This window comes from Myripristis murdjan, chromosome 7 (genome assembly GCF_902150065.1).
Source record: "Myripristis murdjan chromosome 7, fMyrMur1.1, whole genome shotgun sequence".
NCBI lineage: Eukaryota > Metazoa > Chordata > Actinopteri > Holocentriformes > Holocentridae > Myripristis > Myripristis murdjan.
This window is the reverse complement of record NC_043986.1, coordinates 15754418-15773431: the sequence shown is the minus strand read 5'-3', so window position 1 is coordinate 15773431 and position 19014 is coordinate 15754418. Positions and strand designations below refer to the sequence as shown.

General features: G+C 41.2%; 1 protein-coding gene across 3 annotated transcripts in view; it reads right to left on the bottom strand.

The window, feature by feature from the left end:
• camkvl (CaM kinase-like vesicle-associated, like) overlaps positions 1–19014 on the bottom strand; it is a 45856-nt gene that overhangs the window by 3943 nt on the left and 22899 nt on the right. For 2 of the 3 annotated variants that reach the window (XM_030055046.1, XM_030055047.1), the window contains exons 2-11: positions 7414–7520; positions 5965–6096; positions 5553–5627; positions 4466–4604; positions 3376–3496; positions 2148–2223; positions 1800–1936; positions 681–759; positions 469–556; positions 101–109 (exon numbers count right to left, since the gene is read on the bottom strand). In XM_030055046.1, coding sequence (XP_029910906.1) covers positions 101–109; positions 469–556; positions 681–759; positions 1800–1936; positions 2148–2223; positions 3376–3496; positions 4466–4604; positions 5553–5627; positions 5965–6096; positions 7414–7508 — 951 coding nt within the window. In that variant the 5' untranslated portion in view covers positions 7509–7520. Of the gene's footprint in view, positions 1–100; positions 110–468; positions 557–680; positions 760–1799; positions 1937–2147; positions 2224–3375; positions 3497–4465; positions 4605–5552; positions 5628–5964; positions 6097–7413; positions 7521–8769; positions 8869–19014 lie in introns of those variants that run through there. The other variant, XM_030055044.1, reaches the window with a different exon arrangement.

Below are 19014 nucleotides of genomic sequence, written 5' to 3'. Positions count from 1 at the left end.
AAGAGGCTAATTGGCTCTGCGTATTGAGTCATGCCAGACTGAATGTGAGTTTCAACCCATGCTCTGTCCTCCCACTCTCCCACACAGTGAGCTACAATACCTTCAACTCCTGGGAACCACATGGAGGAAGAGAGAAGAGGGTTATAGCTGTTACTTATGCAGTTAGGTCAGAGTTATCATGTCGATTTCCCCCTACTGGTGTTCATCATCCATATCCACATCATCATGATCATCATTATCACCATCACTTCCACTAACACCATTAAAGAAACATCAAATATGTAATCTTTTGCTACTTTAAAACGCATCTCTGCTGAGTCACACACTACATCAGAAGAACATTATGTGCAATTATCATTACAAATAAAGCAGTTATCTTTGGTGACATGTTCACTGTAACTGTTTTTTAATTATTCTCCTGCACACTGACAAAAAAAAAAAAAAAAGAGAGTGATAGAGAATTCCTACCCGCCATTTGGCCTTAGCAAAGTTCTTTTCAAACTGGGCACACACACCGTCTTTTAGGTTCTTCTCTGACGCACCATTCCCTGCAATCCTAACACAAGCAATATACAACATAAAAGTAAGCATATGCCCAAGAGATGTGAATGAAAATGCTCTTGTGTGTGTGCGTGTGTGCGTGTGTGCATGTGTGTGTGTATGTGTGTGCACATGCTTACCACTCATGCCAAAGTGCATCTTGCGCTGTGATTCTCAGCATTTGGTCAACGTCCATAAGTCGACACACAAGCTCTTTAGCTGAGAGCGGAAGAGCAATAACAAATCAATTAAAGGGGCATTAAGTCATTTATGACTTTTACTGATCTCTATTGGCCATCATAATATTGCAACAATATTAACAAGAAGCCAGAATCCAGGCCAGACACTGAGTTCTGAAAGCCAGAAATCTTAGCACTTAAAAATAATTACTGTGTCGCTGATACTGATTAATACTATAGTACTGAACAGCATATAGTGATTTTGTACAATCAATCAATCAATCAAATTTTATTTATATAGCACCTTTCAAACAAATGCATGATATTCAAGGTGCTTTACATCTTGATTGACAAATAAGCATAAAATAAGAAGTGAAAGGACAAGGAGACCGATGCACACTCATAAAATATGGTTAATTTAAAATAAATAAAATAAATAAATAAATAAATAAGAATAGAATAAAATACTGAATAAAATATAAAAAAAAATATATATATATGGAACGATTTAAAACAATAAAGACACAGCAATAATAAAATAACTCAAGAATAAGATACCGAATAAAAATATAAAAACAATATGAAATGATTTAAAACAGTAAAAACACAGCAATAATAAAATAACTCAGGAAATAAGATACTGAATAAAAATATAAAAAACAATATGAAATGATTTAATAATCAATAAATAACAATAAAACAAATACAGATAAAATAATTAATAGTAAATAAGAAGTAGAATACCTATAAAACTATAAAATTATAATATTATAAGACACTACATAAAGGCCAGACCAAAGAGATGGGTTTTTAGTCTACGTTTAAAAGTTTCAATGTTTCCGGCTCCTCTCAGATCCTCCGGCAGGCTGTTCCAGAGTTTTGGTGCATAGTGGCTGAAAGCAGCATCACCGAATGCCACATTAAATTCTTACTTACTACACATTTAAATTGAAGCTACACAACAGGCAATCAAATATAACTCTTACACGAATATAAAATGTGGATTGTGTAAGGCTCTTAGATGCTGCCATTGAAATTTCAACTGGGTATTTGTTGCCATCGAGTGGTGGAGCTGTGTACCTGCAGGTGAAATGTCATCCCAGTATGGGGAATCAAACTCAAACTCTCCAGCAACAATGCGACAGAATATGATGCGATTATGTAAATCTGTGTTCTCCTCCTCCGTCTCATCATAGAAAGGGGGGTTGCCTGATAGGCTGCAGGAGACAGTAAATCAAAAAAAATACATAAGGAGAGAGAGATCGATTAAGTCAATGCAAAGCAGTTGTCTTACGTAAAGCAAACAATGTCAGGATTCAGCTAATCAGCTAATAATTGGATATTGAGTTTTTTTTGTTTGTTTGTTTGTTTTAATTATTATTATTGTCCTTATTATTGTAACTTTGATATGGAATGATGGAAACTTACAGGATGTACATAATGACACCCACAGCCCAACAGTCCACAGGACGACCATACCGGTGGCGAGCCACCACCTCAGGAGCTGAGAGAGAGAGACAGAGATAGGGAGGAAAAAAAACAGATTGAGAGAGAGAGAGAGAGCGAGAGAGAGAGAGAGAGAGAGAGAGAGATTGGGGCACAGATAGAGAACAAAATCTGAAATATTGATGGACAAGTATGAGGCACTTAGTACTGCCACCCAGTAAGTCATTATGTGCCACAATCTGACACACAATAAAAGAAAAAAAATGTTTCCATACTATCAGTTTGCACTACTACATTTCCTTTTATTTTAAAAGTAACTGAGTTTTCTATTCTATTACAGTGTGTACTCTTATATTTAATGTTTACACGAATCTATTCTTTATTTTACACAGTCAATTTTATTATTATCATTATGCTGATTGTCTCTTTTGACTTGATTTATTGATCATGTTAATGGTATCATTACATATTACTACTAAAGTTTTTGCATTACATACTGAACTGAACTGAACAGATCTACATTGAATTGAACTGAAATGAACTGAGCTTAACTGAGGGAAAGAGAGAGTTTACAAAGGCTTAGACTTTCAAACCATTATGCCACATTCATCATCCTAGCCGACATATACAAGAGCGCTCTTTTTCAATCTCTGTCTCTTTCTCATTCCTTTCCTGTCAGGGCCTCTGTTCCCTTTCCTTATTTATTTGTCTAATTACTCAACTCAGCGTTATGAATAACTGTGCTGGCCTTTCACCGGAGAGAACTGGGCCAGAGCATAGCTCTGCACTCTCACTTGCCCTTGCGTGAACCTCAGCGGGAGACACACACTACACAAGAGATGAGAGGAGATGAAAAGAGAGGAAGAGTGGGAGGAGGAGGAGGTGGAGGAGGAGGATGGGCGGAATGGGTGCTTTCAATTCTATGTATGTGTTTTACCATTTTTTTTCCCCTTCTGACAATTTATCTTTTGCAGACTATCATCTTGAAAAGCCCGATGCTGTATGGAACCCTTCAAAGGTAAAGTTGTTTTGCCCATATAGTCACAACAGGAGGCAAACGGAAAAAAATATAAGATGGTAAAAGAGAAAGACAGAGAGGGGGGAGACAGAGAGAGAGAGAAAGAGAGAGAGATAGACAGACAAACAGACAGACATAGTGGTATAGACATTGAAACAGTAAAAGACAGAAAGAAAGACTGAAATACCCTACCAAGGTATTCTGGTGTTCCACAAGGCTCTGTGATAGAACCGTTCTCAAACTTGGACAGGTAGAAGTCTCGCAGAACCACTTTGTTATGGTTGTTTTCTGTGTAATACATCAGGTTCTCCAGCTACACAAAATGAGAGATTGGATAAGTATTTTCCTGTGCACATACACACTCATAAGGTTCCCAAAATGCCCTCAAGGGATGTATGAGTATGCACTGACCTTCACAGTTGATATTGTCTAATTATTCCACCTAAATTTGGCTCTTTGTGCCCGGTTTGTTTTACTCCAGTGGATAAAAAAGTGCCTGATGACTATAAACCTTCAACTAGTGTTGCAGGGTCATAATGGGTTTTACAAATAATGGGCCACCAGATTTACAGATACAGTAAGAGAAAAATAATGAGTGTTGTAGATAATCATGTGTCATTATTTCTCAGCACTAAAGAGTACAGAAAGAGAATGGCCAGTGACCAAGACAGCATCCTGACTTTTCTTTCTGCATCCTGTATTACTTCTGCACTGATCTGAAAGTGTAAAAGTGAGAGCTGACTGATTTATTCCTGTTGTTTGCAAGAGAATTACTGGAGTCCCTTTACTGTAAGACCTAGGGAAGTGCCAATTTATACCAGTAGGGGGAGTATGAAGCCTTAGACATGTTGTAATTCCAGCCTAATGAGTTGATGATGAGGGCAAAAGATATGAATCTTTGTGTGTATGTGTGTGTTTGTGTGTGTATCACTGGAGATTGCATTAAGCTATAAAGACAGTGTTTACTCCCTTGCTAAAAACGTTATCGGATGTTGAGTCATTAACTGAGATGGCAGTGCGATGCTTTTATGTGTCTCCATAGAGATTCTGTTGACTAAATACTTAAAATTGCTTTCTGGGGTGAGATAGGAAGGAGGGCCATTCCCAAATATATCTCATTTAAATCATTCCTTTATTTCTATCTCTGTGTCATGCAGCTTGCAGCTAAATTACCAGTCTTCTTCTTCCTCTTGTTTTATGGGTATTAATCATGCACACTGGCACACACGCCATAAAGGCAGATGACAAACACACAAAAACACAAGAGAGAGAGAAAATACACCTTCAGGTTCCTGTGAACTATGTTGAGGGAGTGTAAGTACGCCACAGCCTCCAGGACTTGTCTGATAACATTGGAGGCATCCCTCTCTGTGTAGTTCCCTTGGTCCAGAATCCAGTCAAATACATCTCCTCCTGTGGCACTGGGAAATGCATGTGCGCGTGCACACCCACACACACGAACATACACACACACACACACACACACACACACACACACACACAGACAGGCACATAAAGACAAATTTTCTCATATAAATGAAAGAAAGGTTAACAGTACTGCAATCTATGTACATGTTACGGCACACTAAATCAATTTAAGGTTGTAACACGCTTATTAAAACTGCTGCACTCTATTTTTCACTGCTGGCTTGAAGCAAACCTTGCTGAGCAATTAAAAACTAGACTATGGGTCATTTCTCTGGATGACTTGATTAACTTTGGTACAGAGTGTAAATGATTGGTGTGATCATCGAGGACCGCCCTTAGCAGGAGGACTATATTGACTGGCACTGGCCACAAAGGACCCATACACAGGCACAAACATCAACACAAACACATACACACACACACACACACGCTGTCACTGGCACAGGGAGATGACTGCATTGATTTGAGTGCACGGTCTCACATACACACATATAAATACTCTTTTCACTCAGGCTACACCAACATTATTGCTGCAAAATAAAGTTGCAAATACTGAAAAGTGCACTTGTGCTACAGTCACAAGTGGTGTGTGGGTCAGGTGTACTCTGGTGTATCGATCCGGAGCTCTCTGCCGAGACCCTCTCATGGCAAAGCAGTGCTTTAGGAGCGCTGAGTAATGTGGAGAGTTACTCAGAGCAAACACCTCATCAAATCCAACACCTTCCTATGCTGCTGAGGGGAGCAACAGAGCACACAGTAATAAGAGGACAGATTCAACTCCATGGATGTGTATGTGTGTGAGGGTACATGAAGGCACATACACAATTAAGTGGATATTTGCCTACACACACACACACACACAGCAAAGATACACCAACACACGGGCACATAGCTGCTCACAGAAGGACAATAAACAGCCAGGCAGTGACGGAGACACTCACAGTTCCTGGATAATGAAGTATTCTTTCCGGGTCTCAAATGTGTCTATCAGCTGGAGGATGTTTGGGTGATTGACCCTGTGAAAGGAAAAAAAAAAGGATTCACAGACTGCATCAGTCAAGATTCCTGCGTGTAATGAAAGGCTGTGTTTGACTAGTCTCATACACACAAAAAGATGGTGTGCGCTTAAGGCTTAAGTCCCGTCTGCTGAATAGATACTTCATAAGCAGCATAAGGCAGAAGTAATACCTGAGCTTGGGTTGTTAGCAAGAATTATTACATGGACCGTATGAATGGGAGCAATAACGGCATTAAAAATGAAGTCAAAAATCATTCTCTCTCTCTCTCGCTCTCTCTCTCACTGCCCCCATCCCTCCATACATCCATCTGTCCACAAACTGACTGACTGCATACATTTTCAGGATCATGATCTCGTTCTTGGCAGCCTTGCGGACTTTCCTGCCATCTTTCTTCAGGAATTTCTTACAGACAAACACCTTTTCCGTCTGTCTGTCCTTCGCCAGGCACAGCTCACAGAACTCCTTCCTACGCAGGAAGGAAGAAAAAAAAATCATAGATAGATAGACAGATAGATAGATAATTAGATAGAAAAAAAAATGGAAATGCAGAAGAGATAAATGAAATATTAGAAGAAAGAGATGTGGACACGTGTTAGAGAATCAGGGTGCATAAAAAGAGCGGGGAGGCAGAAAACATGATGAATCTGGACAGAGCTGATCATATCTGAGAATATGACCCAAGAAAAACACAGCACAGTATTCAAATTAGGGAGACAGAGTACACTGGATGCTTTGGTAAAATGCAGTAAAATGCCCTGTTGGACCCAAAACAGCCCATAGTAGCAGCCGTAATAGATAAATAAAGGCAAAATAAATAGAAGGGCTGTAAATAACAAATCAGAAATAGGACTACTGCTGCCATTTGAGGGGCATCGTCTGGTTTTCCGGCTGGTTCTGCCTTAGGGGGATTCACCCAAATGGATGCTGAGACATTTGTTTGATGCCAATTTCAACTGCAACTTTTCACAGGAAACCCTTCATGCCCATTTAATACCATCACAGAAAATCCAAGGGCTTCCAAAGTACCATTTGTAAATCTATCTAGTTCTAAATACCTCGAATAGTCAAAATGTTCAAATTAAGCACATTGGAAAGGTAAAGAATATTTAACATGAATTTAAATACAGAGTAATACCGTTACGTCAGCCTTCCTTCTCACTGTAAAGTCAAGATGTCTACACATATGTGTGTGTTCTTAATTCTGTGTTAAAATATGTGGTATGTGTTATATAAAAGATGAGCAGAGAGCTCTGAGGCCAGATGTTGGTGTTGCCATATGGCCTCTTACACTGATCTGTATATATGTGTGTGTGTGTGTGTGTGTGTGTGTGTGTGCTTGTGAATGCCTGATTTCTGTGCACCACGAAGAAGCACTCAGGAAAAGAAAATGGTCAGAATCCATCCAGCGAAGCAGCAGGGAGATTTTCACAGCTCTTTGAAAATATGTCCAAGAGATGTTTTTAGGCAAGAGACAGAATATTTAAACTGAATAAATTCTGGGCTTCTGTGAGTATGCGTCATGTACTCTGCTGATCAAAAATATACAGACAATTGTTTGGCTAATATTTGAAAAACGAGTCCCTCGAGTGTGCTACCCGGCAGCCTTGTGTTATTGCCTCCTGTCCTTCCTCCAGTGAAATCGTTTGATATGTCGAACTAACATCTCCAGTGAAAATGGATTAAATATAGTTTGAAGTCATTCATGAATTTATGCTTAGTGAGAGGGGAAAAGGCATATAGTAGAATTCCAAGCATAAGGCCCTGGATGGCTTGTGATACTTACGCTCGGAGGACCTGTCCAATCTCATACTTGTCAGTGACATCAGATATGCTGTTGTAAGTCCGCCCATCTCGCAGGGCAAGGCACCCAAATGGCATGGCAGCATTCACCTAACAGATAAAAAAGGCACAGCCGTGTTAATTGCTGATCTACAAAGACCTGCAGTACAAAGGTAAAACATGCTTTGTGTTTGATGGTAGCCCCTATGGGCACCAGAAAGATGCAGAGGTTGCAGGGAAGCATGTTACACAGACAAAGAGGTGCTGATGATTCAACATCAAAACCTCCAGTGGCTAATATTGCGGTAGATTTCAAATTGATTTCCATGGACCATCAGGGATCCTTGAGGGGTTTCCAGGGGATCCTAAGCAAAATGAAAATAGTTTAATTTCACTGCAAATTAATTCTCCACAACGTGTTACCGTACAAAAAGCAGTCATTTTAATATCATGCTTTAATCTCACTGCTTTGAATCTATTTTTCAGTCTTCAACCATTTTAATACTTAACACAAACTGAAAATATCCTTTCCTATTATGGTCCCTAAAGCAAAAAGAAGGTCAGCTTGGGAGTGCATGACATATAAAACTCTGACAATCCCTGACCTAGATTGTGGCAAGCATATTCCTTCTCCAGAGTCATACAAAACCATGAGAACGACTTTACTATTAGTTGTGAAAATATACGTCAGACAGCCACAGACACAGCCAAGTCATTCCCTAAACAAATCTTGATACTGCTGGCAGCCTAGTTGCGTGCCAGCCTTGTCAACAGATACTAAGCTACCCACTAAGCTCTTCTCTTCTCTGCTAAAGTCTATGGATTCTGTCAAACGTCTGTCAAGTTCAAGTTAAACTTTATTTAAAAAGGGCAGTGTCCCTGCGTCCCTAAAGCAGCTGGCCTCCTCAGCAATCACTGCAGCCCTGAGTGATACTGACAGCGGGTTTAAATGACAAGAGAATTAGTTTTTGTTTTTAGTGCATGTGCATGAGAGAGTGTGCATGTGTGTATGTGTACATGCATGTGCGCATGCGAATTTGCATTTGCCTGCTAATCCACAGCAGATCAGTAGTTCTTGACCTTTCTGACTTTCTGTGAACTGGCACACCAATTTACTTTTAATTTCCCTTTTCACCCCATCTGATGAAGGAAAAAAAAAAGCAATGATCCCTATAATCGCCAACATTAATATATATGTATTTCACTCTAATATACAGTATATATATTGTTTCCACAAAATGGATCTTAAATAGCTTGCAACCCCACCGGAGGTCCCAGCACCCAGGTAGAGAATCACGGTTCTAGATAGTGAATCAGCAATCAATACACCATCTCAAAACAGTCCTCAGGCAATCCTCACCCACATCCTTTGAACACTCCATCTACTGTAGAAGACCAATTCCCTGGAAACTTCAGCCGCCATATATCCTCAAGGTCCCTTTCCTCTCCTGAATACTTGATTTACCCACTGCCCCTCTGGATAATTCATTTCTATTGCTTCTCTTGACTCCGCCTCAGTAAAGACTTCTATCTTCTGTCTCTTTGGGGCTTGGGACCGGATCAAGAGCAGTGCCTACAATTGTCCGAGTCAGGCCGTTTTGGGATCGCAGTCAATTAGACATTTCACAGCGAACTTTGATTAATTTGAACGATGCTGAAGGCAGCTGTCTCCCACATAAAGCTGTCAGATGAGGTTAGGATTGTGGTGTGTGTGTGTGTGAGAGAGAGAGTGAGAGTGTGCGTATAGCATTCCTATATTTTTGAGAAACGAATGTTCTCACAAGGATAGAAAGACTATGTGAATTCTCCAAACCGCAGCAAATTATCATTCTTTACGTGTACAAGGAGCTAATTTCATGTTAAGGCTTGTATGAAGAGGGATAAAGACAGAGTGAGAGGTTAGGAAATGGCCACGTTAAGACTTCAGAGTATAAGTCATAATACAAACCCGTGAGTGTGTATGTGTGTGTGTGTGTGTTCATGTGTGTAGCATCACCAGTGTAGTTGATAGGGCCAGAGATGGAGGCGGGGCTGGAGAGAACTGTGTAATCCGAATGCTGACCCTAATCTTTAATCTGTACCCCTAATCCAGAGAGCTGGGATACACTGTGTGTGTATGAGTGTTTATGTACATGTGTGTGTTAGTGCTAGCAACCATGTATGCATTTCTGTGTGTGTGTCTCTGAGCGAGGGCAAAGTTATATGTTACATTTGTGAATATAGGTTGCTTGGGCTTGTAAACACACACACACATGCACACACATGCCTTCAATGTTTATGTGTTTGTGCATGTGTATGTGTGTGCACGCATGTGCATCCATATGTGCGTGCTTGCCTGCAGTGAGAGAGAGGAGAATGTAGCGGTGGATTGAAAAGGCCTAGTTTTTCCAATAGGTTACGTAAACACATCATTCCCATAACAGCCTTCCAGGGCAGTGAGAGCTGAGGTTTGGTCTGAACGGAGCGTCCGTCTCTGCGCGAACAGACCAAGGAAGGCTGGTCCGGTGGGCTCGGACTGACGCTCTACACACGGTCAGACATTAACACAAGCCAGCTGCCAAATGGCGGTAAAATTTGTCTTTACTTGATAAAATGGTGACAATTTATTACAATGGTCCAGTGTTAAAGGTGCACTACATAACACTGCCAAAGGTTTTTGATGATTCAGCCTATTTGGTTCTCATTTATCAGCCTGACTCACTGATCACTTTTGTAGTTATTCAATGTGTTTTTACAGGTGCATCTAAAGGGTCCTCTTCACTTAAATCGACTCTCGTCATTTTTGCATGGTGTACCTTTAATATTCAGCTTAGTATCCACTTTCTTTCAACGTAGTATCAACTGTAGTCCTAACCCTAAGATGATAATAAGTTAAAAGTCAACTCACAGTCAGATTATATTAAAGGGTCAACTGAAGTGAAGGCTGTTTAGACAAAACTGGCAACACATTTACTGATTTATCAGTTGCTCCAACGATGAGAATCATGCAGACTCAATGATCAGATAGCAGGCTTTTTTTACTTCACATTTTTTCTCATTGGAATCTAGAGGGTCCTCACTTCAGTCGACCCTCTGTAATTCTGCATTGTGCACCTTTACATGTCTACATTCACTTATGAAACTCAACTGATACGAAGGCGATACTAAGTTGAATATTAAGATTGGACAGCTCATGTAAAATGTGACCAAAAAAATCAATAAGAGTCTTCTGCCACACTATCTAGTGGCTTCCTGAGGCATTACATGACATCTGAATGGCTCTGTGTTGCCTTTGGTCTTTGCCTGTACTCAAACCTTTTCCCCCTCTGGCCACCATACACCCTTTTTTCTGCATCTCCACTGTGAACTAGTTAAAGCGTAATGTTGCTTCTATGTGGCAAATCACTTAAAAAATAAATGACAAGCTTAATTCACTGTATTAGTGAGTGAGCAGGTTTTAAATAAAGCTGCTCTTTTCTGTTTACTGAATATTCCACACTTTACCTGATTCTTTACAGGAACTAACACTGAAAGTGGATTTGGTGGGATATTTCTGTGAAAAACATGTACTGTTTTAAAAGGTAATTCTTGGCAGCCTGTTCAAATCCATGTTTTCCCACACTGGCTGCAACAAATGCTAAGAGATAATGGGCCCTTATCACCATTAATACAATTTTTGTTTTGGTATAGTGCTGGATAACTGAGCTTTAGGTGTGGAGATGGGTATTTTATTTCAAACCCATGCCTGCTCTGTCCTTTGTTTTAGTTTTATGTTTGTCCTTCTATTCTTGTGTCACTGGTGATTGTTTTCCACCCAAACCTCAGATGCTGCAAAAACACTGCACCTGCAGAACACTGAGTCAATATGAACTTTGACTGAACTTGAAGGAGAGTAGGAGGCAATACAGGAGGATATGAGAAAAGATGAGATGAGGAGGGAGGAGTGAGAAATGGTGGGAGAGGAGGAAAGAGGAGGGACAAGAGAACAGAAAGGAAATGAGAAAAACACACACAGTGACTAAGTGAAAAGATGCATAGAAAGATTGTGTATGTGAGAACAGTAGGAAGTGTAAAACACAGAACTGCAGAGGCAGCATACCTCGCAACTTCACAGCTTCACAACTGTGTGTGTGTGTCTGTGTGCACTTGTATATGTGTGAGAGCATATGTGTATGTGTGTGAGCCTGCATGTTGGTGCATGTGTATTTGTGTTAAGAAGCTGTGTGTGTGATAATGTGTTGGCTGACTCATTTTGATGTGTATATTAAGGGCTGTCCCCAAAGTCAGAAGGGACTTGAAGGCATACTGGCAACTACGGAGCAACCACTCAGCAAAACAAATTTATGTATCCTGAATATCAACAAGATTGGTGCAAGTGCTAAAAATAGCACAAATTCTGTGATAAAGATGAAAGTGTTGAGAAGCAGAATGCAGACTTTCAGCCATTCTCAGTGCCAGCTACCTGCACTGATGTCACAGGACCAGGTGCTGCTGAGTGAATAGAACTGGGTGCTTTGTGCTTTGTGCTGGGTGCTTTGTCATTTAAATTAGAAAACACAGTGTTTTCAAACAAAGGGGACGCTAAAAATTTTAATTTCCAACTGTATGTTTTGAAACAGTGATCGGGTGAGCGATGATGCACAGCTTCACCTCCACCTCTATTAATATATTTGGGCTTTCTCATGCTTCACTAAATACCACGACCACTCTCCAACACTTCAAAAATATGGAGATTTTATTAATTCAGGGATCAATATGCTCTGAAAACTACGCTTTTTTTTGCCAACACTATTTTAGCACAGGTCAGACAAAATTATAACTGCCAAGTAACAGAGATGGTACAAGCTGATTTATTCAGCTTGATCCGCGACATTGTAGATATGGCTGACAGTGCAAAAATGGATCAAATATGGCATATATATACACAAAATTGGCTTGGCTAGCTCAGTGATGGTGTTAATGTTATGCTAATGTTAACTGCTGGAAAATAATCAAAATATGGGGTGGGGGGGAGTGTGTAGCGGCTAACATAAGCTAATGTAATTAGTCATATGTTAGTTATATGAGCTGAATATATTTGTGGGCATACAGAATGCTGCATTCCACAGTTGGCATGGGTTATGTTTGAGATGCTCCGATCCCAATCAAATTCAAATACACAGAGGCCAAGGTATACACCTGTAAAGCGTTGTTATCATTTCATGGCTTTTTGGAACACTTCCACATGTTTACATTTTTAGCCTGTGGTGAAAATTTGTAGTTTTTGGATCCTTTAAGGCAATCACCCTGCTTTTAAAATATATTAAGTAACACCGTGCCAAACATATCACATGGTTATTACATATTATTGTGTATTTATGAATTTATGAGGAATATTTAGTTCAAAATTGTGCAGATGTTGCATAGCAACGAGATCGCATTATTTGTTGCTATGTAATCTCCATTCAGATGATTTCCCTATTTTTAACACATCCCTGATCATCTTTGAAAAAAGAAGTGATGTCAAAAATTGACACAGCCATTGTAAGTCTACAGCTGGGCGTAACATTTATGTCATCCTTTACCAGCCTATAAATGGAAGTAACATTTATGTCAGTCAGCTCAAATCTGGGATTCATTTGAGGATATAGCTGCAGTGGAATATGTCTATTTTAGATTCTTACGCAAAGAGTACAGATAGAAAAAAGCTGTTTTCTTTTAGCTATTCCATTTTAGCTCTAAGGGAGTTAGGGGTGTCTAACTTCACTGTTTCCAGAATGAATCTGACTTTGTGGAGATACCTGTTTCATCATCAGCCATGGTTACACTTGTTTCTGTGCAGCTTTCATCATCTGATCCTGCCAGGACACATTAAGTAACAGGTTTGGATCCACACAATTCAGATTCTGCTCACTTTGCTGGTGGATTTTGGAAGAACAGATCTGGAAGTGGTCAGGCTCCCATTGTGATCTGACTGATGTCTGAGACATGAAACAACACTGAAAATGGAAATGGAAGCTAAAATCTGTTTCAGCTGGCTTTTAGGGAATGCTGTCAATCAATTTGAAAACAAGCAACAATCCCACGTTTGACTTTACATTTGGCTTATTTATTGTTCCTTTAAAATACACCCACACCGACCCACACACACACACACACACACACACACACACACACACAGACTCAGGCATGAAGGCACATCCAAGCTAGACATCACACTTTCTCTTTACCACCTTAAATCAAACTGGTTGAGCGTGTGTGCCTGTGTGTCTGAATGCGGTTGTGTGCTTGTTCACACGTTTTGTGTGTGTTGGGCCTACAGCAGACTGAAATCAGCGCAGAATGGAACAGAATAACTTTTTTTATTAGCCCAAGTGGGGAAGCGTTTCAAGGACTCTGAACATCAAGGTTGTTTAAAAAATACAATAAAAAAAGCTTTTTAGTGGCTCTTTACTGGCTCTTTAACCATCCTGTACTATCAAGCCCATGGTCACGCCAACTCACATCCAATGTGATGCCACAGGCTTCAGGAAAAACAACAACAAAAAAACAAACAAACAAACAAACAAAAAAAAGTAATTCCACATTCTTCAAGTCTAACCACACATTTTGAAGCTCATTTCTCAATTCAGTGCAAACAGAAAGAAATGATCCCATGGGCCCATGTGTGACAAGCTGCCGTGATTGGCGTTCGTTTTGACACGGCGCTACCATACCAAGCTGAGAATGACTGTAAATGCCTGTGATGTAAATATTTTACCAACTGCTGTGCAAAACTAGTGTTGCCAATTCCCTTTGTGCTGCCTGTCACTTCCTCAAGTGTTGAGATGCTTTGACAGGAGCAAACATGCAGTCTCTCATGAATCAACATCATCAGCATCACCACCACCGCCACCATCTTACAAATCCTAACACACGCACAACATGATTAAGCGGCACCGCGGCGTTTTGCTGAAAGGTGACACTAGATCTACGGAGTGATAGGATAAACAACAAAATGCTGTTTTTCCCTCGGTTAGAGCAAGAGTCAGAGCAGCAGAGGGTGTGCAGTTGACTTCGAGTTACTTCCGCCAGTGTGACCAAGAGATGACAGGCCTGACAGGCATGTGAGACTTGACGTGAGCAGTAACCACACAGCTGAGGTACAGTACACATAAGGTACATGAGCACCCATTGCGTAATGTGAAGGCAGGAACGAGGCCGCACGCATCATGCAAATCAGCGCACACCGCTCTGACTGTCCTTACATGGCAGACATGCACACTGTATGTCTGTCCCTCATTAGTGTATGACATGCCACTCTGGTTATCACGGCAGCAGAGACGCAGGTGCACGACCCGGCGAGGATGGTATTTAGCTCTTCAACTCCACAGGGATCTCAGGGGAATTATTCCCCTTAAAACCCTCGTTGTCTGTCCCTGCCTCCCTGTGCCCCTCTTTGTTTCTATTTTGTTCTGACTCACGCTCCCACACCTCTGTCTGCCTCTGTGCGGTTTTCATCTTGCCGCTCGACCCCTCTCTACATCCCTGCCTTAATCAGACTCCAGTCCAAAAGGTTTAATCATGGCTGTCCCTCGCAGAGAAAGGAGAGGAGGACATCAGGGGGGTTCTGCTGATGGACCAACTGTTAGGTTGTTACATTAATGAGAAAAAAGGAGAGGCAGTGTGTTAAGTGTTTGTCATTTTGGCACCTTACTACCATTGTACTGACTTCTGCTGCACTAACTTGTGTGTGTGTGTGTGTGTGTGTGTGTGTGTGTGTGCGTGTGTGTGTGAGATAGACTCAGGGAGAATGAGATCAAGATAGGAAGGGAGAGATTACTCCTTTGCTCTCAGGTCTACAAAAACATTATCAGGGTAATAAATCTTAAAATTTAAGACACACACACACACACACACACACACACACACACACACACACACACACACACACAAATGCTAATAAAGGCAAGGCCAAACAGGCAGTACTTATTATTGCATATCTTATTAGAGGTGGGAAATGTATTGGTGATGGTGGGCTGTATTACCCCTCTGAGGGCTTTTGGGATGTGGAAAAATTCCACCCACTGTGTGCATATGTGTGTGTGTGGGGGGGGGGGTGTGTGTGCAGTGGGTGGGGGAGATTTGTAGACAAGCAAAGAAGTAAAACATTGATTAAAAAAGAGGGTAAAAGAGAAAGTGAAATATGTACATATGAATAAAAGATATGATGAATATGGTGAATATGGTGAAAGAGGTACATATACAATATGTATGTCTATGTGCTGTCTATCTGTATCTGTGTCTGTGAGTGTGTGTGCATGTGTGTGTCTTCATTTGTATATAATACGACACGACAGCTCATCCATACCCAAGACCTTCACTGATCGGCCATGGGGCCTCATGTGATTTACTTGACTGAACACACATAGAAAAGACATGAACCTAATGGACTTTTTATTCATGGCCTGCAGCAAGATCAGTTAAACAACTTAAAACTGTAGAGTGTAGCTGAATTAGCCTCTAAACTCCACTACTGCTGTGTAAGAACTGTCCTTTTGCGTGATTAGAAAATAATAACCCAATAAATATTCTGGATATTCGCTGGTGAAGATGAATAAAAAGTCAGCTGACTACAGCTGAACTGAGAGCTTGAAACAGGAGAGCGATCGATGGTGAGCAGAGGATGCACGAGGGTTTTGCCAGTGCAGGCCTTATCGAGTTGTGATGGAGGAAGGGAAGAAAGAAAGAGGGAGCAGTAGAGTTCTTGTACGAGTGATGAAGAGCTGAGAGAGTTGTGTGGACTAGACAGGGACTACGAGAGAGAGAGAGAGAGAGAGAGAGAGAGAGAGAGAGAGAGAGAGAGAGAGAGAGAGAATTAATGAGAAATGAGGAGTGAGAAGCAGACACGGTCCAAAATGTATGTAAGCATTATCTTGCTTAAAATCAAGCACACAACAGCATACTGTGAGACTGAATGGATTATATTATATTATACCATGTGGACTAATGGACATAAGCACACACACACACACACACACACACACAAACATACGACTGCCATACGACTGCTATGTACTGCTATGCTATATGTGTGTATATATGTGTGTGGGTGCGTGTGTGTGTGTGTGTGTGAGTGTGTGTTCTGTGAATCTATACCCATCACATTTGCTTCTTCCTGTGAGTTCCCAGCAAGGGGTCTCCTCTGTGCTTGTTATAAACACTAATTCCCTTATTGCTCACATCGCTCTCATCACGGTGTGTGTGTGTGTATGTATGTGTGTGTGGGTGTGTGTGTGTGTGTGAATGTGTGTATGTGTGTGTCTGTATGAGAGAGAGGAATAGAGAGAAGGGGGGTGGGGGGCAAGAGAGAGAGCGAGCGAGAGAGAGAAGGTGACTGCAGGGCGTACACAGGGCCAGAAACAGGCTTAATAAGGAAACGCTCTAATGAAAATTCATCACATCTGCCCAGAGAGAGAGAAACCCATTTCCAACCGCACACACACACACACACACACACACACACACACACACACACACACACACACACAATCTTGTACTTCTATCTTTGTGAGGACATTTTTTTATTGACTTGAATTCATTTCACAGCCTTTCCCTGATCTTAACAATAATCAGTGCGTGCCTAACCAAAACCCTTAGTGTAATTATAACCTAATCCTAATCCTAATCCTAATCTTAACCAATGAGACAGAAATTGCCTTTGTAGTTGTGAGGACCAGTCAAAATATCCTCACTTCCCAAAAATGTCAAAATATGCTGTGGTCCTCACTGTGTAGTCCTCACTAAGTACACACACACACACACACACACACACACACACACACGCACACACACACATCCATATCCATATAACTGAACTCACATGGACATGAGCACATGAGTACAGCACATGAAAATATATGGTTGCCACCCCTCTGCATCACCTTATTCTTATTCACTGATATGTTCCCACTCTTTTAAAATCATACACTGCTCTGCCAGAACACCGCCAGAAATACCAAGAATACATCCTCCCTTCTCTCTCTCTCTCTCTCTCTCTCTCTCCCTCTCTCGCTCGCTCTCTGTCTCTCTCTCCCTGTATCTCGTCCCCTCATTAGGAGAGTGGATCTCTGGGTCTTGCACAGTAAGTGTGTCCTAAGGGAACAAGGCCACAGAGTGCCATATTTTTGTCTGACAAAAGTCTAGCTATCTGTGTGTGTATGTGTGCGTGTGCATGTGCATGTGCATGTGCATGTGCGCATGTGTACACGGTTCTGGGTAACTTTAGTAACAGCAATGCAATAGCTGGCTGGCAGGCTTGCTCTTCCTGACACCAGAATAGCCTTAGGCAAGGCCTGCAGGTATTGTACACACACACACGCGCGCACACACACACACACACACACACACACACACACACACACACACACACACACACACGCACACACATACACGTACACATGCACGCACACACACACTACGAGATGGACTATGCCAAGTGAGACAGGAGGTGTGTATATGTGTGTCTAACTTCGTGACTAAATCTAAGACAGAGCTGACGTGTTGGTGTACACACACACACACACACACACACACACACACAGACTGACTGAGTGGGATGAGGAGCAAGAAAAGAGACTTCCATCCCAAGTTGAGATGAACAGAACATAAAATCAATCGTCCGCATGACAGAGAGAGGGAGGGGGAGGGGAGAGAGAGAGAGAGAGAGGGAGAGGGATCGTAAGCGAGGAGAAACAGAAGAAAATCATAAACACAACATTATATAAATCTATTGCATAAAGCATGGAGGTGCATTTACAGTACAAGAGCGATTCCCTTGGAAAGCGCCACAGGTCTTTTTTGAGAATCCATCATAAAAACAGACATTGATGCTGTTCCCCAGACCATCTCTCCACCACTTTTTTGTGTTTTCTCCATATTGCACTGGTCTCCATTTCAAGTCCAGCATTTTTTTTTTTTTTTTGAATCCCCAGTTGCAGCAAAAACAACCGGTTTCTGTTTTAGTAGCACTTCCTCCTTCAGTGTTTTTTTTTTTTGTTTTTTTTTACCCATGACTACTGGCAAAAAAAGACAAAAGAAAAAAGAAAAAAAAAAGAAAAGGGTGACAAAAGCAAATTTACATCAGCAGAAGTCCTGGACGGCATATTTCACCTCCAGGTTAACTGGTATCATGATCTTCCAACCCAAGTGAAATCCAAGTCCAATCCAAAAGATGATCATTTATTGGTAATTTATAAACTTAGTTTAAAGGCAGAATGAGTGAGATTAGACAGTTATGGTTTGCAAAGCTAACCGCCAGCAGTGACAGAATGAAACGAATGCCCAAAATGTAATGTTGCCGTCCAAGGAAAAAAAATTTGGCCCACCAGCACCTACATGTCCAACAGACAACAGGCCAACACCGCGTCACTCTTCATCCTCATCCTCTCCTTCAGTGCTCGCCGTCGGGTGAACGCTGACCCCAGACTGACTGTCACTGCGGAACAACCTTTGTCCACTTGGCTTTTGGCCTCGCTATATTTCCTTTCTTCCGTGGTCCACATCAGCAGTTTTAATAGCTTTCTATTGGATGTCATGCTATCCATCTTGCACTGGTTACTGGTTATCTGTTATTGGCTGGGAGCTACACAGCCACTGCCCAAAGGCT